General features: G+C 39.3%; 1 protein-coding gene across 1 annotated transcript; it reads right to left on the reverse strand.

The window, feature by feature from the left end:
• Window positions 1–3977: 3977 nt before the first annotated feature.
• On the reverse strand, window positions 3978–27326 carry LOC120536704 (3-methyl-2-oxobutanoate dehydrogenase [lipoamide] kinase, mitochondrial-like). Its single transcript, XM_039765150.1, has 11 exons — window positions 26730–27326; window positions 17571–17639; window positions 15506–15616; window positions 14897–14944; window positions 11881–12000; window positions 11475–11573; window positions 11216–11289; window positions 8619–8747; window positions 8349–8438; window positions 7204–7365; window positions 3978–5328 (listed from the first exon to the last, which is right to left on the reverse strand). Exons 1-11 carry the CDS (start codon window positions 26910–26912, stop codon window positions 5184–5186), a joined length of 1230 nt encoding a protein of 409 aa, XP_039621084.1. The 5' UTR covers window positions 26913–27326; the 3' UTR covers window positions 3978–5183.
• Between the last annotated feature and the right edge of the window lie 227 nt (window positions 27327–27553).

Below are 27553 nucleotides of genomic sequence, written 5' to 3' on the forward strand. Positions count from 1 at the left end.
CCAAACACCTCTGAATTTGTGTAACGGGCACCTCCTAATTCTACCGGTGAAGGTTGGCATCCACAGTTAAGAAACTGGTCGTAAAGGGAACCAGCAGCCGTCGTTTTCCCAAAAGAAATGGAATTCGCCCTTTTGACAAAATTCAGAAAATCGAGAGGTAAACCTACTTCTTGTTAGTTAGCCAGCAATGGAATACATTTTCTCCACCCTCTCCTCTTTCACTTTCACAAAAGTTGTTGAAAAGCACTAAACAACAAAAGCATCAAAAGTGGACAAAGGTTTTTCATGGAGGTATTCCTTTATCTGTGGTGGGCTGGGGCCCTGCGCAGTGTTTGTTTCCTGCCTTGCGCTCGATGTTGGCCTTGATTGGCTCCAGCAGACCCCGTGACCCTGTAGTTAGGATAAAGCAGGATGGATAATAGATGGATGGTATTCCTTTATAAATTACCAATATCAAGTTTATTAGTTTGTGATACCAGCATGGCGACAGCATCAGCTAACCAGTTTTTTCACATTTAACATTAACTCACTCTGTATTGACGGATATCAGTATAGCTTTCTATTATAATAATAAAAATAAAATCCTGGGACGAGACGTGACTTTTTCAGAGACGAGACTTTGTGCCAAGAGTTTTAACCAGCCTGGGGCCAGAAATAAAAGACAAAAAGAATAGATGACAAAGTAGAACATCTTAGAGGTTTAAAAACGCTGGCACGATACACATGCAGAGCAGGTTAGAGATAATGAAAGTACTAAAATTCGAAAGTTTAAAAAAAAAAAAAAATTATAGTAAAGATCGCATTAGCGCAAAAAAGCGAAAATTATTACTCGGTGAAATAACGGAACGACGAAAAGAGATCGAATATATCGTTCAGATTTAAACTTTAAGTCGGAGACTTGTTGATCGACTAATTCAAGTTGCCATCGGGGAAAAGCAATGTTTCTTCCCAATGCAGAGGCGTATCCACGAGAATTGAAAGATTTGTTGTTTGGTGAAAGTGAAATCCACACACGTGAGCGGCAGAGACGCAAAATGGCTGGCATGTAGTGCAGGGAGGGGGGTTGGTTGGCGAGCGAAGTGATAAGTTATAAAATAAACAAGAAAATCGTCTGTAATCTTACCAAATAACCGTGTTTTGTCCGTGCTCACCTCGCAAGCTTTCATTTTCATGCTTTTTCAAACTTTTTTTTTTTTTAATGATCAATGCAGTCCCATCAAGTCGTGTATACTAATCACATGTACAGTCCTGTTCCCAAAATGAGATTGTTTTTCTCCCCCAGTGCGGACTCATGCAGGTCACCTGCACTTGTGAATGTGACCCATTAATAGACGCAAATCCTATCAGAAAAAAAGAAGGAATTGCGCAATAAAGCTTGGAAAGTGAATGTATAATGAGTGACAAAAAATGTTAGAACACCAGTCCTACAGGTTTAGACACGTTTTTTTTTTTTTAAAAAAAACTCCCACAATTTTCTTTTATGAAAACTAAAATGTTGAACAATGCACCGCTCGCTGTGCACACCGTCAGCCTAGTGCCAAGCCTGAAGGCAGAATAAGCTGCAGAATATAACCAATTGGTTAGAGCAGCAAGAGCTCACCGACATCAACGACTGTCATAAATGATGATACGAACTGCTTTATTTACTCAATATATTGTGCTCTTTCTTTCTTTCTTAGTCTGAACACCCGCACCACACATGCCAGTGTCCCCAAGGTGCAGCTTCTCTCGCCTGTGTTACAAAAGGCACAACAGCCAGTGAGAGAGCACTTACTGGAACAATAAACTCAGGCCGTGTATTAAGAGCACACAAAATGGGGAGCACCATTGACAAATTCTTTCAAAACCCATTTTTTTTTACCAGAGGACGCTTTGTGGTTACACTTACAGTCATGGCCGAACTTATCGGCACCCCTGGAATTTCCCTAGAAAATGGACCATTTCTCCCAGAAAATTGTTGCAATTACAAATGTTTTGGTATACACGTTTATTTCCTTTATGTGCATTGGAACACACCAAAAAAAAAAAGCCAAATCTGACCTCATGTCACACAGAACTCCAAAAATGAGCTGGACAAAATTATTGGCACCTTTTCCAAATTGTGGATAAATCGTTTTATTTCAAGCATATGATGCCCATTTGAACTCACCTGTGGCAAGAAACATCCATCCATCCATTTTCTAACCCGCTGATTTCAAATACAGGGTCACGGGGGTCTGCTGGAGCCAATCCCAGCCAACACAGGGCACAAGGCAGGAACCAATCCTGGACAGGGTGCCAACCCACCGCAGGACACACACAAACACACCCAGACACCAAGCACACACTAGGGCCAATTTAGAATCGCCAATCCACCTAACCTGCATGTCTTTGGATTGTGGGAGGAAACCGGAGTGCCCGGAGGAAACCCGCAGACACGGGAGAACATGCAAACTCCACGCAGGGAGGACCCGGGAAGCAAACCCGGGTCTCCTAACTGCGAGGCAGCAGCGCTGCCACTGCGCCACCGTGCTACTGAGCTACTCCTCCGCGTGGCAAGAAACAGGTGCTGGCAATATAGCAATCACACCTGACGCCAGTTAAAATGGAGAAACGTTGACTCAGCTTTTCTGTTGTGTGTCTGAGTGTGCCACACTAAGCATGGAGAACAGAAAGAAGAGCAGAGAATTGTCTGAGAACACAAATTGTGGAAAAATACCAACAATCTCAAGGCTACAAGTCCATCTCCAGAGATCTTCATGTTCCTCTGTCCATTGTGCGCAACATAATCAAGAAGTTCACAACACATGGCACTGTAGCTGATCTCCCTGGATGTAGACGGATGAGTAAAATTGATAAAAGACTGCGATGAAGGATAGTCTGAATGGTGGATAAACAGCTCCAATCAACTTCAAAACATATTCAAGCTGTTCTGCAGGCTCAGGGTGCAACAGTCTCAGCTCGAACTATCCGTCGACATCTGGATGAAATGAAACACTACGGCAGAAGAGCCAGGGGGACCCCACTGCTGACACAGAAACATAAAAAAGCCAGACTGGAGTTTGCCAAAATTTACTTGAGGAAACCAAAATCCTTCTGGGCGAACGTCTTGTGGACAGATGAGACCAAGGTAGAACGTTTTGGTAAAGCTGATCATTCTGCTTACAGAAAACAGAATGAGGCCAACGAAGAAAAGAACAACACAATACCTACAGTCAAACATGGTGGAGGTTCTAAGATGTTTTGGGGATGTTTTGCTGCCTCTGGCACTGGATGTCTTGACTGTGTGCAAGGCATCGTGAAATCTGAAGACTACCGAAAGATATTGGGGAGCAATGTAGGGCCCAGAGTCAGAAAGCTGGGCCTGCGTCAGAGGTCATGGGTGTTCCAGCAGGACAACGACCCAAAACTTACCTCTAAAAGCACCCAGAAATGGTTGAAGACAAAGCGCCGGAGAGTTCTGAAGTCCGGATCTAGATCCGACTGAACACTTATGGAGAGATCTCAAATTTGCTGTTGGGAGAAGGCGCCCTTCAAATCTGAGAGACCTTGAGCAGTTTGCAAAAGAAGAGCAGTTGGAAATTCCAGTTGAGAGGTGTAACAAGCTTGTTGATGGTTATCGGAAGCGCTTGATTTCAGTTATTTTTTCCAAAGGGCGTGCAACCAAATATTAAGTCGAGGGTGCCAATAATTTTGTCCAGCCCGGTTTTTGAGTTTTGTGTGAAATGATGTCAGATTTGGCTTTTTTTTCTCTGTTGATTTGTGTTGTTCCAATACACATAAAGGAAATAAACATGAGTATACCAAAACATTTGGAATTGCAACACTTTTCTGGGAAAATTCCAGGGGTGCCGATAATTTCGGCCATGACTGTAATTTGATTCAGTTGTGCACATTTGATTTATTGAATCAACCTGCAGTTTGACAAGGAGGCCATGTTGAAACTTCTTCATAAAGCACACAGCAATTTGGGGCTACGGGTGGAAGGCCATACAAACTTTTTTTTTTTTACCTCTAACTGGTTTTAAACCTCAAATTAGTTTCAACGCTTAAACATTTTTTTTTTCCCCTCAAATCCTTAATTCATGTTCCAAGGACAGAAACATTTGGGAGTATTACGGGGCTTTATTTAACAACAAAAAGATGAAGCTTTTCTTCAATCGGTAAAAACAAACCCATTCATTCGTATCTTTTAAGCCACCTCTGCATTCAGATCTGGCCAAGACTTTCCGTGTCATGTAAACAATGCATAGTCTGTTTAATACAAAGAGTGAAAATGAAGAGAGACCACCACTCCCACACACAGACCAAAGAACAAACCTTGGTTCCTCTTAAACGCAATAGTAAGTACAGGACTGAAAAGGCTGTCCATTTAGCTTAAGATGAGAATTAACTCAGAAGATCATTCTACATACTGGGCGCCAGCAAGCCCAATAAAGGAATTGTGTCCCTTTTACGGCAGCGATGAATATTTTTATTTTGTAGCCAGCCAAGAAAAGAAAAAAGTCAGAATCCTTAGGGGGGAAAAATTGCTGTGGATAATGCCGAAGGAAGAATCAAGTGGAGTTATCCAAATGGGACTCTCGGTCAGCCATGTCCATTAAAATAAATTTGAGGCCGTCTCACGCAGACAGAAGAGAATATTCATTTGTAAATGATCTTCTGCTTCAAAAGATGTCACTTTAAATACTTAAAAATAAAAAGAATTGCAAACCTCATTCAACTGAGTAGTCATTCAAGTCCACATATCGGCAAATTGAGTCCCACTGTCCAAACTTGTATGAGGTCTAACAAGTTGGAAAAGGAGACGGGTTATGCATATTGAGGTCAGAATCTCAAATACCACTATAAATAAAAAAGTAGTGCACCTAACAAATATATTTACAGCTATAACAGAGTAACAGATTCAATTTTCATTTTCAAAAAATGTTTTGCTCTGAACTTGACCACAGTTTAAACAACAAAACTAAAACCAAAGAAATGAACCTTCATCCGCTACTTTTTTAAAATGTAGGGAGGAAACAAAATTTAGACTGGCACGGTGCCGTTTGCCTTAAAAAATATATTCAATGCAACCAAGGTTAAGTGAGGCTTGTTCTCTTCAACATGCGAAATGACAAAAGTGTTTACTTTTACTGTTTTTGAGAGCAAGTGTTTGATGTGAAAAGACGATGGCATGGCGAGTTTTTTTTGGTAATGCGTCACTAGATTCGGAAGCTTTCCTCTTTCCCGTCAATGTGGCGCAGTCGCAGGTAGACATCGGTCCCAATCCCTTGCAGGGACTGGATTGTTAGGGAACCACCCAGGTATTCAGCATAAGCACGGGATGTTGGCAGTCCAAAGCCAAATCTGGGGAAAGAACACACACAGGAATTGCATTTGTCAAATTCTTTTCCTAAAAATGTTAGACTTAAAATTTATGATTTTAAAAAACAAAACTCTTGTCAAATTCAACACTTAATTTAAAATTCAATAAGCAGCCCTCTTTTCCATGTATTGTAATTTATACAGTTTAAGTGGCACCTTGCATAGCCACGTTATAGAAGAAGTTTATAATATCTGGAATTAGGATGTTAGGAGCATGGCGGTAGGTAACTGGTACAGTGCAATGTGGTTTCCAAATATCACTTTGACTCTGTAATAGAGGACATGGGTTAGCTGAGAGAAAAGCAGCTGCTGCAGAAGGCTCCCTTGTCACTGGGGGGTTCTGCCTGACCCAGAAGTGCTTCCTCGAAGCAACGCGATTGCACTGTAAGCTGCTACACTTCATCCAGGCAGAAGAAGAGTGGAGAAGAGAAGAATTGAATTGTTGGGAACTGTGGAGTGTTTGTAAAGTATTTGTGAAAAGAAATTAATTTATTTGCACCTGGAACAGTGTCTTTAAAATTGCGTCAAGGACTTGGGACTGTGAGACGCTGCCATAGTGCCCAGAGCACTAAAGAGTCTTCTACTGTTGATCAATGTCAAAAAAGCCAAATTAAATCCACTGTGAATCAGCTTTGTATTACAATTTTATGTGAATCAACCATAACTATTATTTGTTATCACAGTTTTTGATCTGACATAATTAGTATCATCTCTAGTTAAGTTAAATTCATAACAAATTTACAAATGTGAAAAATTAAACATACCGATGTAATGACAAAAGATCATTTAATTCAAAAAAATCTATCAAGTCCACTGATCGTCCTTAAGTATATCTTTGCATGACTGCCCTTATATTTTATCTTCATAAGCTTTTATCAAACATTCACTACTCTTAATAGGTTTCTTTCCATACTACAATTAGTGATGGGTCGTTCTTGAACGATTCGTTCATTTTGAACGAATCTTTAATGTGACTCGGGAAGAACGAGTCGTCTCGTGGGAGTGATTCGTTCAGTCGCGCATGCATTTCGCAACTTCCTATAGTTTCTGTATTGGAATTGATTCACCTGTTTTGAGTCTTCGGGTTTTTCGAGTCGTTCGTTCATCACGTGACAGCCCCATAAGCTTAACCTATGCAGTCTGAGCCGGAAACAGAATTAAACGAAATGACTCGAAAAATGATTTGTTCATTTTGCTGAACGAGACTCAAAGATCCGAGTGAGTAAAATGATCTGAACTTCCCATCACTAACTACAATATTCTATTAAAAATCCCAAGAACTGTCGATGTGCACTGTTATTACTTTAACATTTTAAACTCAATGGTCGTACTAGTGCCATGCAGAATGGGAGATGAGCCAAAAGGAGACAAAATAAGAGATATGTGAGAATAGGAAGCAAAAGTTATTTTCCAATTCAATTTCTAGCTTCCCTTCAAACATCCCTTCTCCTGTTTATGATGGCTTTATTTATATTTGGTGCTCTTCATAAGCACTTTGCAAGATTCTTCATTACTGCAAGGTTTGGCTGTATAACAGTAAACATTTTGCTTAATGGGAGCCATTTATAATTGGCAATCTGTGTCACTGCTACAGGCTGAACAGAAAAATAAAACTCTGTAAACACACAATAAACAGTATTGTATTTTGTGCACTCCTTTTTAAATACTGCAGTTAAAATGTGACAACTCTAAATCCAAAACAATTTACGAATATGTTGCATAGTTTAAGCTAAAAAAAATAAAAGCTGCTTTTTAATGGTTTTTAAATGCCAGTGCAAGATTTCAGGAAAGACAAGCCATCATTTAATGATTAGTAGACAGAAAGCTTTATATTTGCTTCCAACTGGCAATTCTTACCCATGCATGGGGCTCGACTGGCCACTGTTCACCATATCCACCATATCCCCCAAGAGAGAGTTAAAGCGGGGCTCCTGAGTGGTAGACTCTGCCGTAGTAAAATGAAAGTCCATCACCTTATGCAAGATGTTGTGAGGAATGCCACCTCCCCGGTCTGATATTCTGCAAAAAGAGAGAAAACGTTCAATGCAAAATTTTTGGATGTCCAAAAAAAAAAAAAAAATTATAATAAAATAAAAATTAGAAAGTAAGAAAAAATAAAACCGACAACGTGTACCCAAATATTAAATGAAAACCATGGTAAAATTAATGATTTAGAATTATTTTTTTTCTAGTTTAAATGTTGGTTGCCTTAACTATAAGCAGTGTGATCATCATGTGACTAAGGCAATAATCTGTTTTAGATAAGGCATTGTATTGTTGTAGAGAACCGCAACGGCTCTGTCAAGAGGTATACTCCTACAACGCTGGGCTAGAATGGGATCACTTTTTCATAATGTACTGAAAAAAGTAACAAAATGATGATAACAAGAACGGTGTTCAGCCTTAAAAAGTCTGCAAAGAACACTTGTCAATATCACTTTTACTAACACAGGCATGCACCAAGATACACTATATGCTCCAAAATATAGAAAAATGAGAACCCAGCTTGCAGCAAGACAAACTGATGACAGCTGTAGAATGTATGCTTTTTGGGAAAGCAAGTTTGGTGGGAATACAATATCTTTTGTATTTTGCTAAGGCCACACTGCAGTTTTCTGACATGGGACTGGCTGTATACACTGGTAATCCTCCTCTAACAAGTCTTCCATTTCCATTGTCAGTCAGTCAATCAGTCAGTCATTCTCCAACCTGCTATATCCTAACACAGGGTCACGGGGGTCTGCAGGAGCCAATCCCAGCCAACACAGGGTGCAAGGCAGGGACAAATCCCGGGCAGGGCACCAACCCACTGCAGGGTTTTCCATTGTCTGAATGTTAAATTACCATAAACAAATCCAAAGCTAATAAAAATAAAATTTAAGCGCTTACGCTGAAAACTTAAGATATGTATTCAAAAATAGATATTCACATCAAGCAAAGAGACCAAATTCTCAGCTGTAATCTTCTGATGTGTATTGCATTTCAAATTACACAAAACTCACCTAATTATAAAATCCACATCATTGTTGGCAATGGTTACCACTATGTCAGGCACATTGTAGGGAGTGTCCATATGGCTTTCCATGGTTGCTCTGTAAATCAAAACCAAATTATTAGGGTGGGCTCTAAAATGCTGTCATTAATACCTCATGTGAACTTTAACAGTCACTTAGGTAAACTAAAATCTCAAATAGTAGAGTGTCTGCTTTCACAAAGTAAATACATTTTTATTCCAAATTGAGACAATGTTGAAATGAGTATGGGATGCTCACCTCATAGCATTCTTGAGGAGTTCTGGTAGAATGTAGTCTAGCGGCATTAGGATGAATGGGAAACGAGCTGCCACATGACCATTAATCCGAACGCGAGGTGCGTTTCCGTATTTGTGTTCACAAAGTCGCCTTTGAAGGTAAAAGATGACAAGAAACTCGAGAAGTTAAAGCACTGCCCGAAACACATCAAAATAATTGTAAATATTTAACAGCATATGTTTCACAGTCACACTTGTTCCTTTGTTAACAAAAATGTATGTTAAAGTGTAATCAAGTGTAAACAAACAGACTAAATTGTGAGATAATTTCTAACATTTCAAATTTTGGATTAGTGTAGATACTTATTTTACTTTTGGCTATATTTTAAAACTTGCCAAACCTTATTAAACTAACTGGAATAAGTGTTGTTGCTTTCAATGGATAACTTATGATCACATGTAGGGGTGTACGATACTGGCAAAAAATTATATCTTGATATTTTCTGGGACTTTGATAATAATGATAATTAGACGATATTTTGTAGCCTTTAAAAACGTGTTTGCAAAAGTCTCATTTATATAGCTTGGTCTTGACAAATGGATATTATTTGTAGCTTACTAATGAGATTAATGGAAACAGTTAAGGAAAACAGATTTTATTTATTTACTTAAAACTGAAGTAAAATAACACAAATACATTAAAATTACCACTCAAAGTATTACTGAGATAAAATAGTGCAAGTATGAGTAACCCACTTCAAAGTGGCCTACGTGATTTTTACAAAAATTGCAATAAGACCAACAAAACTATTATAATGAGAGCGTGTTAAACACTTACCCTTAATGTAAGCAAGATTATTAATACAAAGGGAATAAACTACTAATCATAATAGAAATACAGGGCATGAACATTACAATGTGGATAAACAAACTGCTCTGCTATAAGGTGAACTGTGCAGCACACAAGCAAAAACAAAAATCTAACATACTGTATATTGTCACACTACACAGGGGAAAAAAAAAAAACAAACTATAGTATTTGTAAACAAGTTCTGTTATATACTGCACAAAGATACAAAAAAAATAAACAAATTACTAACTTCAAATTCTATCCAATATCAGAAAAAATAAAACAATTGCATAATTCTACTGGGGAAACATCAAGCTGTGTGACAGAAGCACCAGTCTGTCCAAGGCATCTGGCTTCAGAGCAGCACGGCTACATGTTACACCGTTTCCTCCGGTGTTGAAAGCCCTCTCAGAAGGGCTGCTTGAGACATGGATGCACAGGTACATTTTTGCAAGTGTCTGCCATTTTGGAGGAATGCACTACTTGTGTTTTTCACCACTGTCCACCTCCGAAACCGTAAAGTAGCTCTTGATCTCTTTTTCAATGGCAGTGTGTTGAGACTCGACTTCTCTGAATTCCTGCATTTTCTTTTTTTAATAGCTGCTAAAAGAATCTAGGTTGCACCCCCCTCCTCAAGATAGCTTGCGAAATAAAAATCTACTTGAACGAAGTACATAATTTGTTCAGATTTTTTTTTTTTTTTAAAAAACCTAACACCATGGGACTCCATACTAGATAAATCTCACTTTGCAGATGATGAAACTGGTTATTGTAGATGTTAAGGTCTCTTTAACGGTAAACGATTTCTGACATAGTTTGCAGATTATCGTCTTTTAAGCAACATCAGTCTTTTCAAAGCCAAACCACCTCAACGAGAGTGAGGATGATCCACGTTTTGCAATTAAATCTTAATGACATTGATCACGAGGCTGTTTATCTCCTTGCGCTGTTTGCTCACTCAGTGTTAGACAGCTACACTAGCTTCACTTGTGGTGCGCTGACCAAGCACTAACACACAAACACAGTAGTCTATCCTGGTAGGTTAAATGAGACAGTGAATGTGTGGAATTTCCAGGCCTGTTTTTGATTGTTTTTTTTTTTTGCAAAGTGAGCAACACACTCGATAATTTCAGCTCGCACATCATTAAAACAACAATTAAGATATTATTGTAGACGATAAATATTGCACACTCCTAATCACATGAGATGAGCTAAGTGCCTTCAAACTATTAAAGATGAAACTATTTAAAAAAAAAAAAAAATCTTTTGAACAAAATTTTCATTTTCCAAATACCGACAGTTTTTAAGATTCAAAAAAAGTTTATTAAGAAGAACAAATGGGATTTAATTATAAAGAAATAAAAGATATATACTGTATATTTCTCTTACATGCCATACATATTGACAACAAAGTAACAGGGAACTTTCTAACCAATATTTCTTAGAGTGACTCAAGGAGTCTTAATTTAAACCTTCTATCACATGACTAGCAATCAGTTCAGACCACAGTAGATCATTAAGGATACAGATGTCCACAAGGCTCTTACGTTATTGGGTTTCTATTGACATGAAAACTGTTGAAATCATAACACTGGTTAGACTATCTAAAGTTTGTGTCACTAACAAAAGTCTTTGGAAAAGTTTGAAAATGTGACATCTAAAAAGCAAACCACTCCCATTGTTACAATTGATGTGATTCACATATCACCCTTATGCAATCTACTTAGTGTGCTCTCTCTCACAAATATGAACATGGGGTCACTGCATACCTTGCAAAGTCCACCCACTTCTCAATAGACTTCTTGGGAGATAGGCGGGTACAAATGATACCAACAAAATCAGGCTGCAAACCAGAAAAAGAAAAAGGCAAAATCACCTGAATGTGTCCTTATCCAACAAGGATAATTTTAAAACTCTATAGACTCCCACTAAAAGCAACTGGTTTCTTAGACATGGATAACAAAAGATTGGATTCAAATAAGCTTTTGTTACATTACAAGGGCCAAGTAACCACTGGGTATGCCTTACTTTGTCCTCATGAAGTGCAAGATGATGTGATGCCAACATTCGAATTCCCAGCCGGGATGTCAGAGTCTTATCGAGGAACTGTCTGATCACCGCCTCATCCTATACAAGTACAAAAAATATTTGAGTTTTGTTAGAATATTACACAAACCAGATTTTGGATCCAGCAATGCTAAGAAAAGTAGTATTGGATATCTTAGGCCTCATGTTGTTGTTGTTCTTCCACTACTTCCCCCTGAGATTAATAAAGTATCTATCTATCTATCTATCTAAAGTAATTCAAAATACTCCAAGTAGTTTTAAGCCAATTCTGACCATAAAGCAGCACTGCAGGCTCACGGTTTCTGAACTGTGACCTGCATTATGAGATCCAGCTTTTAAAATGGAAGACTTTGTGTTCCTTACTCACCTGTATGTGCCTCCTGCTCTCCCGGAAGCCTTCAGCCAGTAGAGTTACTACATCTTTGTGATCATCTAGTAATTGCCTGATCAGTTTACAATACTTTTCATCCATCTCAAGATCTTTAATCTGAATAAAACAAGGAGACACCTTCATCAAAAAGTCACAAGCATCAACAAACAATTAAACTAAAGATGTACAATTTAGTGACAAAGGTTATAGTTACTATTTCTGACCATACATAATAGGCACTGAGAAGGACGGTGTTCTATATTTACACTTTTCCATGTTACTGTTCACTTTTAGCCATTCATTAGGAAAACGCCTACAAAATGACTACACTTCTCCAAAAATAAGGTATGTTCTAAAAAATGGAAAAAGTGAAAATGGTTTTAAAAGTACACTTGGGCTGATTTTATGTCCTACCAGAAATCTTAGCAACACCACCCACATCGGAGGATACTCTTCCTTACAAAATTAAAGTTATTGAATGAAATATTATGGACAATAATAATCCAAAGGACACAATACAAATGCTACAAACTTGTAATGCACTTATTCTGGAATACAAAAGTTAATGTTTGATATTTTAAAGATGTTATGTTCCACATTCGCACAATTTCTTTTGCAACTACAACAACCAAAAGATGGCCCGTTCTAGCTGTGTGATGTCATCAGTCAGAACATGATGAAGAAATAAAAACTATTTCCTCATATCCATACCACTCAGAAGAGATCAGAATAAATCTTTTGTGCGTTTTCTGCACTGCTTTGTGTTCGGATTCTGTTCAGAAAGAAACATCAAATGCATTACAAGATCACATTTCTGTTCTGGACCATAGCATATTGTAAAATATGTGCTGCAGAAATTCAGGTTGTTGGGAAGTGGTGGACATCAAATTAAACCACCCTAAACAAATTAATAGTAATATATGTAAATTAATAACTAAATTAAAAAAAATAACACCTCTCTCCATCTCTGCTAGTTTAATAGCCATTCTCCAATTCCAATTCCATTCACTGAGATTAGCCAGTACAGAATCGTTGATACACTTAACAGATTACACAGGTCTCTTCCATTACAGTCATTTAGACTCCTAAAATTAACAAAGAGGGTAACTAAGAGAGATGGACCCCCGCTGTACAAGCACAAAATTCACCTCTGCGCAGTTATACTACAACCATCTGCAAGAGTAAAAAGAAAAGTTGAAAAAAGGCAAAAGAACACAAGACTCGATTTCTCCAAGATTCCAAGCGTTTGCCAATTTTATCCTTTTCTTTGTGTCTGTTTCCCAAATTGCAGATGCACTGATGTACTTATACTCTTCTGCTGTTGTACATCTAAGGCCTTCCGCTTAATTTTCTATCCATTTTGCTCTTATCTCTCAAAGCAGTATATATATAAAAAAAAATGCCTTTGTGTAAAATCTTCAGTTTCTTGGCAATCGTTTGTTCGCATGAAATAACCTTCAATTTTGCAAAACAGTAGACTCCTGTGTTTCTTCAAAAACACATTTCATTTTGGCCATTTCTGAACACAGAGCTGAAACAAAGTTTACTTCTTTTATTAAACAAAAAAGATTCATCTGTGTTAACACAAATAAAAAGGTTTCTCCAATGCCTAATTAGCACTCAAATATTATTAGTTAAGGATAAGTGAAGAAAGTTTACCAGTAAGACGCTGGATGAACGCCTGCAAAAATGAGATTGTACATCCACGTGAGTAAGAAATTAGTAACTCCTGGCAGTAACAGTCATTTGCAATTCTAGTAATGTCTTGGCTACATCTTTACATTAATTTAATGGTACCTGATAAAATGAATTATTAATTACTATCAAGGACATGACAATTTCTGGGTTATTCTAAACATTTCTATGCTAGAGTATACTTAGCAGTATTAAAAGTATTGTTAGGTTGTCCTGTGCCATTTTGTTTAATCTAGCTTCTGGAGTTGCACAGGATGTAAGAACTAGATTTCAGGAAATGACATGTTTTTTGGGGGGAAAGGGTCACATAATATGGCTGCTTCTATATGTGTAATTGTTATCTTCTAACCTGCTCAGCTGAAAACAGTAGAATCTTAATACACTGTATACAATTAATAGAACAGCCTTCTTCTTCTTTCGGCTACTCTTGTTAGGGGTCGCCACATTGGATCATCCGTTACACCCACCACCTCTCTCACCACATCCATAAACCTCCTCTTAGGCCTTCCTCTTTTTCTCTTGCCTGGCAGCTCTATTCTTAGCATCCTTCTCCCAATATGCTCATCATCTCTCCTCTGTACAAGTCCAAACCAGTGCAATCTCGCCTCTCTGACTTTGTCTCCCAACCGTCCAACTTGAGCTGACCCTCTAATGTCCTCATTTCTAATCCTGTCCATCCTTGTCACACCCAGTGCAAATCTTAACATCTTTAACTCTGCCACCTCCAGCTCTGTCTCCTGCTTTCTGGTCAGTGCCACCGTCTCCAACCCATATAACATAGCTGGTCTCACTACCGTCCTGTAGACCTTCCTTTTCACTCTTGCTGATACCCGTCGGTCACAAATCACTCTTGATACTCTTCTCCACCCATTTCACCCTGCCTGCGCTCTCTTTTTCACTTCTCTTCCACAATTCCCATTACGCTGTACGGTTAACCCCAAGTATTTAAACTCATCCCCCTTAGAACAGTACCACAGCCAAATGAAAGACCAAGTAGAGATACATGCTTTTCCTAGATGTCAGTAGTTTTAAAAGCAAGAGACTATCTGAATTTTAATATCAATTCTGCTTATAATTGCCTCCAATGGTATACTCAGACAAGCGGCTAATTTTAGGTTTAACTTTGCTATAACTATTTAATTTTTACTCAAGGTCAACCTCATCCTCAAATAATTAATTAAACTGCATGCATTTTTAAATGCATATTGATAGTAATGGATTCAAAACAATAATATGGAAAGGAGTAGACGATATCTGATTGTTGCCTACCCAGACAGCATACAAATAAAGAAACTTTTGCATGTTACTGTTAGCTTACCAGAGGAAAATCGCTGAGTTTGTGAAAGGCTCGTATGTACAGCTCATGCTGGAAAAGACAAGAATAAACACAGATGATGAAAGCACATCTTAAAAGTGTCGTCGTGAAGTAAACTGCCACTTCAGGCACATGTTTAAATTAATACTTTCTAATTTGAATTCTTTGAAATAAAATTGCCTTAAAGATTACATATGTGGCAGACTTGAAATAGGTTATTTTATAATTATTAACTAACATTTTCAAATTTGCTTTGTAAAATTTAGTGTAATGGAGGTCAAGACTCTTTGACAGCAGGTTTGGGCCTAATGCACTAACCAAATAGCAAAGCAACAACTTACGTATACAGATTGGGCAAACTTAGAAAACCGCTAAGTCACCTAACAGGTACAAATTTGGAAACTGGAGGAAAACAAAACACATACACGAGAGAATATGTAAACACCATTGGGACAACAACTGGGAACAGGATCTGAACCTTCAAGGCCATTAGATCCTTGAGGAAGCACTGCTTATCAATACACCGCTGTGCCATGTATTTATAAAATTCTGATGGTAAATTCATCTTTAGACAACTAAGAAAAGTTTGTGCAAACACCTAAATACACTTACCACCTGCAGAATTGTAGGGTTACAGCCAATGATGAAGGGGAGAGTGCGAAAGCCTTTGATACGGTGAGCTATGCGAACTGGCAGTTCTCTGTGGAGGTAGCGGGCACTTTTCTGAAGAAGGAAAAGAGAAAATTGCAAAAGATCCATAACTTGGAAAACAACCTAACACAAGCAAGTACAATACTTTGATCTCTGTTGCGGAGTGGTGCCTCTGAGGCTTGGTACTTGCACTGGTAATCGGATGGTTGCCGGTTCGAATCTCGTAAAAACGCCAAAAAGTGACTACTTCAGTGGGCCTTTGAGGAAGGCCCTTATCCTGCAATTGCTCTTTCCCGGGTATGACATTCATCTGCATCCAGCCCCGCAAGTAGGCTCTCCAACGTGCAGGGAAAAACCTGGGGGTTGGTGGCAGAATTGGCACTCCGGCCATCATAAAAAAAAAAAAACACACATTGGTTTCATTCCATCTGAACTAGTGTAGTGCCAAGGTGTCACCTGCTACATGGCTATGCTCGGGTCCCAATCTGGGATACAGAGTTGGCTTGTTATGTGGTAGGTGCAGCAATGTGCTGTATCAGCGTCTGCTCCTAACCTCTCTCTCTGGCCATCAATAGTTTGTTTTAATATTACGACACATCAACCAAACTTGGTGCCGCATTACACAACTTTATGTCAAAGGGGATATTAAACTTGACGATTGCAGTTGCTGATCTAGTCTCTTGAGCACGTCATCTTACTTGACTAGCAATCACGGGGTATTTCAAATTAGATGACTGCACATTGACCTTTCTGCACATTCACATATTGGATGTCAGAAAAAAAAAAAAAAGAGGTGGGCTTGTAATACTAAAAAAAAAGGGCAGAGATTGCAATTTCTGCCCTTTAATTCTTTTTTTTGCCCCCATTCTGTAGTGGTATCTAAAACAAAGACAGACGACTCTCTTTTTTGTTGTCATGTCCAAAACACTTCCATTTCCTTCACACTGTGGCGACATTATATGCATTGTACTTACCTCGTGATAGCTCACTGGCTGTCAGCGATCACAGGCACACAAGTCCAATGCTACGGCTTAGCGTAAACTTCCATTCTCTGATTTTGTTGGAGGCAAGTAACAGAATGACTGGATTTAGTAGCCGAGTATGGTAGGCTACACCACTGATGATCACGGGAGTGTGCAACACCTCCTTGTGATTATGTCAATTAAATCAGAAAAATCACTAAGAATGTTGTGTAATGTGACATGCCTTTAAGTATGCAATTGTTATACTGCCAGGTGAACATCTAGCTTTAACAATAACTACAACATTTTACTTCTTGGATTGTGTACTCCTTTGCCTTATTTTACACTTTCTTACAAACTCTTAAATGCCTTCTGTATAGTAAATATGCACATTGCAGAAGATCAGCCCTGACGGACAGATAGAGACACAAGTCCAATAAGCAACACACGTATTTAATTTCTTTTCTTCAAATCGAACTGCACACAGTGCACAAACCACCCACAAATGCTCAGTCTTTTCGTTCTCTGCCTTCTTCAGCCACCTCCGCTCTTCTCCTTGAAAGCTTAGTCCTCCTACTCCTCCTCCACCTCCCGACCCAGGCTTCATGAACAGAGTGAGGCGGTCTCTTTTATATTGCATCCAGATGTGCTCCAGGTGCTCACTGACCATCTTCCTGGTGTGGCAGAAATTCTGCATGGGCACCCGGAGGCACTTCAGGTATGCCCAGATGCTCTTCCCGCTGCATTCCAGGACTCCAGATATTGTCCGGGTGCCCCCTGGGTCCCAGTAGAGTTGAGCTTCCAAGCCCGTGGTCCCAATGGAATCCAAGGGGGTCACCCCCTCGTGTTCCGGGGGAGGTATTGTCCCAAATATATCCTCTCCCCCGGTCCTTCCATCCCATAGGGCATCCTGCTGGGGCAAGGGCCCCGGTCGTCTGCCATAACATAAATTTTGCATCTGCTAGACCCACCACTAAAACACTAATACATAACATAACATAACATAAACCAGTAGTGGACTTCATATTCACTTCCAATGATAAACTACAGAATTCAGACCTTACCAGGAAATGACTTCCATCTGGCGACTTCCCAGCATAGAGCATGGTTGTTGGAGTCAGACGAACTGAAAGCTGCAAAAGATACAACATGCAATTTTTATAATGCTCAGCAGTTGACTTATAAATATTTGGCAGTAAACATATTGCCAGGAATGCATGCATAACCAGTGAATGCCAAAGACACAATCAGCTAAAAGGTAAAATGTTTTAAAAAACATGCAATGTGCTGCCAATTCTTCAATTACGTATTTGGAGCTCTGAGCCTAAAGTACTGATCGATTTACCCATCCCAACTGTCTCGGACTTTAATGAGCACATTTGAGGGCAACAAGTGTAAGTAACCATACTGATGGAATTAATATTTGGAGACAGCACAAATAAAATAAATATTCTACTAAAATCCATGAGCTCCTTCCACACATAGTAGTTATGGCAAACTAAGAAGCGCATGGTCTGCTGCAGAGTAAATTATTAATTTTCTGCCTCGGTTATGGCCAGCAAAGCTTCAGTGAATTCCTTAGTTTGCGTTAGGCACTCTGCTTACTTTATTGGACTGATATTAGTGCTGGGCGGTATGACCAAAATTCTATATCATGGTATTTTTAAAAATTACACCGGTTTCACGGTATTCGACTGTATTTTTTACCCATGCATGAGTGGATATTAACCACATTTTCCATTGCAATTGCAGCAGTAAACTGGCTAAGAATAACCTATTCCACTGTCACAAGAATTGTACACTGTACAAAAAAAAAAAATTAATGTGCACACAAGTATTAATACAGGTTTGCATGGCCCCATAAAGTGATCGTTTTCAACGGGGTGGCAGTGATGAAGAGAAGGAATGACTGCAACTGTCATCCAATGTTAAAGTATTGAACAAATTTTGCAAAAAACTTAAAACTATAATTTTGACAACATATTTTCAACCATCCAAAGAGGCATTTAGACTTAGTAAAAATATCCAGAGGTGCTTGTCAAAAGGAATAAATAGTAAATATTTTTTATAAACCAACTACACTTTCTGTTAATGTTAACAACCCCTGTCCACTGACACGTCAGCTTTGTGGATTGTAATGGGGTTGGTTATCTCGATCCACCGCTTGCTTTTTTTGTCGTAGGCAGTACCTCTAGCAAAGTACATCTACAAGTGACGTCTGACTCTAGTGTCCTCTAGCTTTTTCAGTTTTACCTGAGGACATGGAGGGTGCCAGTCTTAGTTCCATACATTCATGGTACTCCAAAGCATGTGTGCGGCTCAGACGGTGCAGCAAATTGCTTGTGTTGCTGCCTTCGGCGACAACTTTAGCTCAATAGCATTTGCAGTAAATAGTTGTTTGGTCTTCTCTGACCTTTTAAAACCAAAGTATCTCCAGACAATCAATCAATCAACATTTATTTATATAGCACATATTCATACAAAAAAATGTAGCTCAAAGTGCTTTACAAAATGAATAGAAAAATAGAAGACACAATAAAAAATAAACATAAGTCAACATTAATTAACATAGAGTAAGAGTAAGGTCCGATGGCCAGGGTGGACAGAAAAAACAAAAAAAAACTCCAAAGGCTGGAGAAAAAAATTAAATCTGTAGGGGTTCCAGACCAAGAGACCGCCCAGTCCCCTCTGGGCAATCTACCTAACATAAGTCAGACAGTCTTTCATGTCGACAATCAGTGTGACTAAAAGGTAAAGGAATTCAGACAACAGATGCGGCTCCTTTTTTCGGCAAATGTTCTTCTGTGTCATCATGTTCAACTTTATTGTGTGCAACAGCTTCAGTTTCTGAATGTTCTCTGCCCATTTTCACCGCTCAATACCTTCACTAACGCATGTACTCCGTTGCATGCATGTTAAGCGATGTAGCAGTGAAAAAGGTCCCCCCTTAAACAGTTTCCCGCTGCGCCACGTTCCGAACGCTGTTTAGACTATTTAAACCGGTATTGCGGTATAAGAAAAATCCATATCATAACTAAAAAAATAAAAAACGGTTTTCGGTATGAACCGGCATACCTCTCAGCACTAACTGATATATCAAATTAAATGGAGCGATTGCCACCTTAAAAGAAACATCCACAAGGAGAAAGTTCAGAAAACAGTTCACTAGTATGTCTTGCTACAAAAGTCAATATGCTCATTAATTCATGTCTGTGTTTTATCAGAGTAGCCTCCTTAGGGTAACGTCTATCCCTGGAAAAACAACCCAAAAGCACAGTATTCATTTCAACCAAAAAAAAAAAAACTGTCTAACGGAAACACGTAAATACAAAATGTCAACATAATCACAGTCAGAAAGCAAAGTTTAGTGTCCACTGCGGCATATTTAGCATACATGCTTCACGTGATAATTATTGAAATAGTCAAAACACACATAGGCACGGGTTCAGGCAAATATTGAAAGATTTATCAATTTTTTTCGTTGCTTGTGCGTGAGATGGTAAAAACATGTCTGTGTCGACACCACCAATTACGTTATTGTAGGCTACCACCGCACAAGGCTTAGTGGCTTCCACGTTTACCCTGACATGAACAATGACAGTTGCTACATGGTGAACAACGTTTAGGGGTCTTAACCAGTACAAATTCAGCAGAAACCCCCGGCCTTTTTTAACTGCTTTGTCAAAGCATTCAAACTCTGGAAGTTGAGTCTGCAAGGCACCAGTGCTAATAACCACTGCATCACCATACTACACTTGGGGGGGAAAGTGAATATATATTTTAAAAAGTAGATTAACTTGATATTTGGTTAATTAATGTCAGTCAACATCACTTGCACTAACCCAAACCCAAACACAAGGCTTAATTCATAAAGATGCCATGAAAACACAAAGAAAGCAGACAAGAGTTAACATAACTAACCAAACAAATACAATTATCATTCTAAGATTTGATTATACTCAATAGTGCGCATGCAGTCTTGAGCAAGACTTCCAAAGAGTAATACTGAATGCATAAAACAAAATGAATCTATGTGAAAACAAAGGGTGGGATTCTCTTATCACTCCCTGCCTTCCAGTTAAGGTGAAGCTGAAATTAAGTCCTTAGCAGTCTTTTTAACAAAGAATTGAGAACACAGTCAAATACATGCCAAGCAGAAGTCAGCTTTTACAGATCAACTGTAGCACATATCGTGTTCAGCTCCACACAGTGGTTCTATTCACCAACCTGAGGAACCTCTGAAACTACTGGAGATGACCCAAGGCAGCAACCCAAAAACAGTCGTCAGGCAAAGCCAAGACCAAACGTTACCTCCGTTGCACAAGCACCTTTACCAAAGGTTAATAATATTTATGTTGTTATCTGCTTATTAAAACTTGTCAGATTCCTTACGTTTTAAACCCACGTTTAAGCAGTGACAAACAGGCGTGATTTAATCAGTTGTGGGATTAGTATGATTTGTTACATTAAGGGCTGCTTTTAATTTTAAACTGCTATAATTTGCAGTTATACACCAATGTGCAAATTTCCTTTAATATTATTCTCTTTTATAGTTGGCTTTTTTAATGCCATTAGATGAAATTCTTTTTCAGCATTTATTTTTGTAAGCTGGAAAATGAACTTAACTGTTCCAATAATGTAGTTTTAGCAAAAAGGCATTATATTAAAAAAACAGTGTACTGGCATAAAAATGGGCACAGTTGATAACTTTCTCCATCTGCTTCATCAGTCTTGCTACCAGGAACACACCTTCATATAAAGCTTTAAAAACTGGATTGGCCGAATAAATCAATCATCCTTAGCATCAGTTAGTTAATGGATAAAAACTTGTACTGCACACATCAATATTAAAAATGTACTCAATGATGCAGTTATAAAAATGAAGATGCCCTTTAACTCTTTCAGGGCGGATGATGACTTTTGTCAAAATTCAGGGTTAGATGATGGTAATCGGCTTTAAACTGCGACCAAACTCACCCTTGTGTTTTAGTTTCACAGCTTTGTTGATTTGACCTCGATTCCCAGCACGTGCATTAGTAGTGAAGAGCAAATAGCCTCTAAAATGGCAGAGACATCTGGTGAGACTAAAGCAAATGTGCAAAGCAAAATACTTCATGGACGTTTTACGTACTATTGCCGAATCGGACTCTGAGTTTGATGCAAGTGATCTGAAGATGGAAAACGAAGTGAGGTACCAGCATCAGCCTATCAGACCCCAGCTAATTGTGGTGCTGAACACTTTCGTGTAGCTGATGCACCTACAGCAGCGTTCACCTAGGAGGACCACCACTTATGATGACAAGAGTTACAAACCATATTGCGTCACACTGCGACTGTCACTGTCACCCACCTGCTGTGTGAAGACAGAGGTAGCCAGCCTGCCGTGCCTTCCTGCTGGCCATCAAGCTGGCCCTGTGCAGCCACTGATGCCAGAGATGCTGAGCAGGCACCAACAGCAGCCACAGCAAATAGCAACAGACATTTTATGTTGATTTATGTATGAAACCAGCGCAGTGGGTGCTTTTCAGAAAACTGAGTTCTTTGGAAGAAATATTCAGCCCTCAAAGAGTTAATTGGTTGTGCATGCCTACACTTTGTACAACAACACATATAAAACGTCGTACCAAGGAAACAATAAAATTTACATAAAATATTTAAAACAGTGTATGTAGTTTGCATTAGGACAAGCCGTTTATTTTTTGTTCGATTTGTATATATGGCCTGAAGCAGTGTGCGACAGAAAAATATTTACAGTAAGTGCAAACTTTTTTTGGATAGCTTTTCTCCTTATATTTCTCATACAAAAACAGGCCTGGCACAAAATCTACAATTGGTTCTTGACTTCAACTCATCATTGATAATGATAATGGAATAGAATCCGGTTCCCCAAACTCAAGCCAGTTTAATTAGGAAATGGGGAAAAAACAGACAAATTTATCCAAATGAAATTGATATATATGAATTTTCCTACTTATATAAGTTAACTAATAACTGGCACCCCAGTCCTGCAGTGTCTAACTGTGCCACCTTACACAAGCTGCGATTATAAATCCTGTAGGTTGATGTGTGTGTGGCAATGCCTTGCAAAAGCTTTGCACCTAATGCTGCCCGGAGTTTTCAGCCACCTTGAATTGGACTAAGCAACATTGAAACTGTGTTTTTCTTCCTACTTATTAATATAGCAATCTGACAAGATAATGAACTTTACATACTCTTGTAGCTTAATTGTCAGACTCTGGTTTAATTAATTTCATCAAGCAGTGTAATGAAATCTTTCCTAGCTTTATGTTTGTGAAATGAATCAATGAATTATTTACTCATCAAGCCATTACACGGTGAAATGCGCCTGCCTTTGCAGCATTTGCTACAGCAGAGCCCATGTCCTATGGCTGAGCTTTACCATTCTTTGATTTCCCAAGGTGATTTTATTAAGGAAAAGCCAAAAAAAAATCTCTCTCCAATCAGTAGTTTTTTTTTTTTTCTTCAAATAAGCTACAGAATTCACCAAATATAACATGTGACCTGCAAGTTAAACAATATAAAGTACTTTTCAAATTGTGACTTATCTCTTATCAACAGACTGCTTCACTAATGCCAACGCCTGTGCCAGTCTCTAACTTTAACCTGAAGGCCTGAAATAGCTGATTCTTTACCAATGGCTCTTTCGAAGAGACAAGAATTGCTCCCTAAGATGCCAGCGTGTAACATTAACTAGGAGTGCTCAGTCTGGACTCCGCGTTAAACAATCTGCAGCTCATTTTTTGTTTTAATTCTGTGAGGCTGCTTTGTACTATATACGACTTGAAAGCTTTCATATATAAAGTGTTTAAAAATTACACCAACGTGTTTAATATATTTTTTTCTATTTGATCAATTGATCTTTACTGATCCACAAGGGAAAAACAAAAAAAAACTGTACCTACACGAACAGCAACATAAAATCAAGTCATAACACAAAAGACACTAGAGATAATAATCAAAGTGAGAAGACAATTTTTCTCCTTTTAAAACTAAAATGTCTCCATAAATTTCTGCACAAAGATACTGGCTTGATAGTTTTCAAAGTAATGCCAAAAAGCTTTGCAGTGACCCTAAAACGAAAAAATGGAAGATGGAGGAAATCATTAGTTGCTATTTCTTATAATTAACATTATAATTATTAAAACTAAAAGTAATGGGAGTCCGATTTTAAATGTTATACTAGACTTCAACATTTCTGAAGTGGCTGTTTGTTAGGAAAAACTTTAAAAAAAATGTTACTAATCACAACACAACTTTCTAATATTTTTTTAAATTGCTTTACATTTTATTTATATATCTTCTTCTTTTGGCTGCTCCCGTCAGGGGTTGCCACAGCAGGTCTTCTTGTTCCATACCTTCCTGTCCTCCTTATCTTGTTCTGTCACACCTATTACCTATATGTCCTCTCTCACCACATCCATAAACCTTCTCTGAGGCCTTCCTCTTTTCCTCTTACCTGACCGCTCTATCCTTAACATTCTTCTCCTAGTATACTCAGCATCTCTCCTCTGCACATGTCCAAACCAACGCAATCTCACCTCTCTGACTTTGTCTCCCAAACGTCCAACCTGAGCTGACCTTCTAACGTACTATTATATATTAACATTACACACACACATTTACATCTCTCTATTATAAAAAAAAAAAATCTTGAGAGACGAGACATGATCTTCTCGGAAGACACTTTAACGTCACGCGAGACATGGCATTTAAACAAGTTAATGGACATCTAACCTAGCAGTTGTTGGAATGCTTTGGCAGATACGCTTCATATGCTCCCAGCTCTTAAAACGATGACAAACAGAACACGCAGCTCGACGACAGCGGCAGCAAGCAAGCCAGCAGATGATCCAACCGCTTCTCCTTAGCATGTGTTCAGAAATTCCCCCACCCCCATTTCATAACGCAAGCAGCGAAGTGGCAAAAGAACAGCTTCTGTACAGGCTTTTAAATGATCGACATGCAGCGCAACAAGCAGAATACGCAGCTCGCCAGCAGCAGCAACAAGCCAGCAGCTGATCCAACCTCTTCTCCTTAGCATGCGTTCAGATGTCCTGGCTTCACAACACGAGCAGCGTTATACGCCTTGCAAGAAAGAGATTTAACCCAGCCCAGGGCCGGAAATAAAGGACAAGTACAGTATTGTTTTTACAAATGTTTTAAGTGAAAATAATGCATATGTAACAATTCCCATGAAAACAGCAATCTCTTTAAATTGCATATCCAGGAAACCAAACCCGGGGGTGGGCGAGCGCAGCCCCCTAGTTAAAAAAAAAACAAAAACACACACACACAATTACATTACTGTATCTATATATCCATACAGCTAAAAAGACGTTGGACAATTTTCTCATTCTGACTCCTTCCATTATAAGGAATGCCTCTTGAGTGACATTTCTTTCAGCGATCTAAAACACACAAGCAGCAAACCAGTAAAAACGATACGACACTAGTCAACAAATTAAAAAGTCTCCTGGACCGAAATAGCTAATTTCCTCTAAATTTGACCATGAAATTTATTTTGGCTTTAGTTTTTGGCGATACAGAGAAAATTTTCTGGGGATCTACAAGAGCTGCAAACTCCAAGGATAATGTTGCAAAGTGGCGCCTATCCTACCAGAAACAAGTGTGCAACATGTCTGAAAACTTTGCTCGTTTTACTTTAGACTTTCTCCTAAAAAAATGTTGAGGCGGTGAGTGATGAGCATGCCAAGAAATCCCAGATATCAAGGAAAATGATGAAGGATACCAATGAGTACTGCAACATTTGCAGACTACTGGCAGACTGTGACAAGAGATGCCCCGATGATGGCTACAAGCACCATGTGAAGAAGAGGAGAACACTGTATGCCTGGCCAAGGAGTTATAAAAATATTCATTTTTACCCTAGTTTAGCAAAAATGCCACACATACTTATAAACTGTAAATTATGTATAATGCTTCCCTGGATGTTTGCTGTGCTGTAGCTAAAAATAAAAAATTACTTCATGTATATGAAACTACTAACATCTTCCTTGAATAAAAATATATTTTCTTCACTAGAACAGAGTACTTTTTTGGTGCATTGCATATTAAAATTATATGGGAGTCAGGATTAGTGCATATGGATTGGCAAATTGGGATGGTGGTCATCATCTTTAAGTAATCTCATTGCTGCTCACTCCTCTCTGGGAAGTACCATGCCAGGGTTCTGGAAAGGAGGGTCTCACTGTTGGTCAAACCTCAGATCCAGGAGCAAATTGAATCCCGACTGTGAAACACTGAACGTGCTTTTTATTCTTACAAGGATTCTGGAGGGTGGGAGTATGCCCAACCAGTCTATATGTGCTTTGTGAACTTGGTAAAGGCATACAGCCATGTACCTCAAGGTGCCCTATGTAGGGTGCTTTGGGATAATGGAGTACTAGATTGGTGTTGCAGATTACTCAACACATAATACACTTTAACCAAAAGTATGTCAGACTTGTTCCCACTGGGTGTGGGACCCTGACAGGGCTGCTCTCTGTCACCTATTCTGTTCATAATTAGGCACCGCCAAGGAGTGGAGGGCACCCAGTTTGGTGACCACAGGATAACAGCTCTGCTTTTTGCAGATGAAGTGGTCATCCTGGCTTCATCAGGCCTTGGCTTCAGAGGCAGACCAGAGCAGTTTGCACCAATGGATGAAGAGGCTGGGTGAAGGATGAGCACCTCCAAATCTGAGATCATGGTTCTCCCCGCAGAAAAGTGAAGAAGGTCGTGAGTAGTGTTTCACCTGGTGTCTATGGCATTCAACTATAAAGGCAAAGACTCCTTCAGAAATGAGCTACTTGTCAAACTCTAAACAAATGAGGACTTAAATAAATTTGCAGACAACTGATGACTGGATCTGTTACATCAACAACTGAACTGCTCTCAGGACTGAACATTATTTGTAGTTTTCCACGCCCTATGCATATTTTTTTAAACATTTAAAATCTCAATGATCACCACAAGGATTAAGAACAACACGTAGATGGGCGAAATACAAGTCGCATTTGCATACCTGCATCCCAAATCACCACAAGTCTACGCCACACTTATTTAAAGAAGCAAAAGTTGTTTTATATTATGTTTTTCGTGCTGGTAATAACATATCACTTCCTTCGTGTAGGAAAAAAATAAATACAGTGGAGGAGATATAACACTGTTTAAGACTTGTGCGGAAGGGCGAAAACACCCACCTTTTCAGCGGCTTGGTCGATGGCGGATTGATTGTAGAAGGAGGTGACAGTCTTGGAGCGTTCCCTCGCCAGCTCGTGATGGTCAGTAGCCGAGGTGGAGCGGAACCGTGGGCAAAAGAAGCTGCTGGTGGAAGCCCGGCCCGCGACTCTGGTCGCCGCCATCAGCATCAGCCTGCAGGCCATGTGGCTGAAGCACGGAAACACAGGAAGAGATGGAGGAGATGCTAGCGAGGCGAGTGCAGGCTTTTCACAGTCGGCTCCGCATGGCCGAGTGCAGCAGCAGCAGTCGCATCCACGTTCAGTACATGAAGCGCATGGAGAGCCGGGGCTAGGGAGCGGCGACCGCAAACATGCTGAACTGCACTTAAGGTAAAGAATTAGAAAGAGATGGAAAGAACGGAGCTAAGCTCGATGTACGTGCCGGCATCCAAAGCAATCCGCTCCCCATTCAACGCATGGACACGCTGTAAATAAGACAAAGAAAGCTTAACTGCTCGCCGTTAGCATTACGACAGTCCCTCTATCTTGTGTGTGCCTGGGTGCACAACAACAGGAACGACGCCAAAACAGGTGAGGACTAACGTACTGGGCGGAACCTGTGACGTAGAAGATAATCACGTGCCAGAATCTCCCCGCCCCCAGGAGGCGTAGGAACGTGACCGGAGAAGCCGTCAATCATGTCTTATCCATCCAATCAACTGCAGGAATGCGGATGCAGACTGAAATTTTAGAGCGTCTCCTCACAATTGAAAAACAGTTCCAGGCATCTATATGAGCCAACAAGTCAAGTGACGAGCCAGTCATTCTCACACTACAGGGTCGTA

This window comes from Polypterus senegalus, chromosome 10 (genome assembly GCF_016835505.1).
Source record: "Polypterus senegalus isolate Bchr_013 chromosome 10, ASM1683550v1, whole genome shotgun sequence".
Taxonomy (NCBI): Eukaryota; Metazoa; Chordata; class Cladistia; order Polypteriformes; family Polypteridae; genus Polypterus; species Polypterus senegalus.

Bases quoted from the DNA above. Each gene is read 5' to 3' on its own strand.
- LOC120536704 (XM_039765150.1), bottom strand. From the start codon at position 26,912: ATGGCCTGCAGGCTGATGCTGATGGCGGCGACCAGAGTCGCGGGCCGG. The intron at 12,001-14,896 runs GTAAGCTAACAG...TGTTTTATTCAG, and splicing joins AACTCAGCGATTTTCCTCTG to ATTAAAGATCTTGAGATGGA. The intron at 11,574-11,880 runs GTGAGTAAGGAA...GTACTTGTATAG, and splicing joins AGAGCAGGAGGCACATACAG to GATGAGGCGGTGATCAGACA.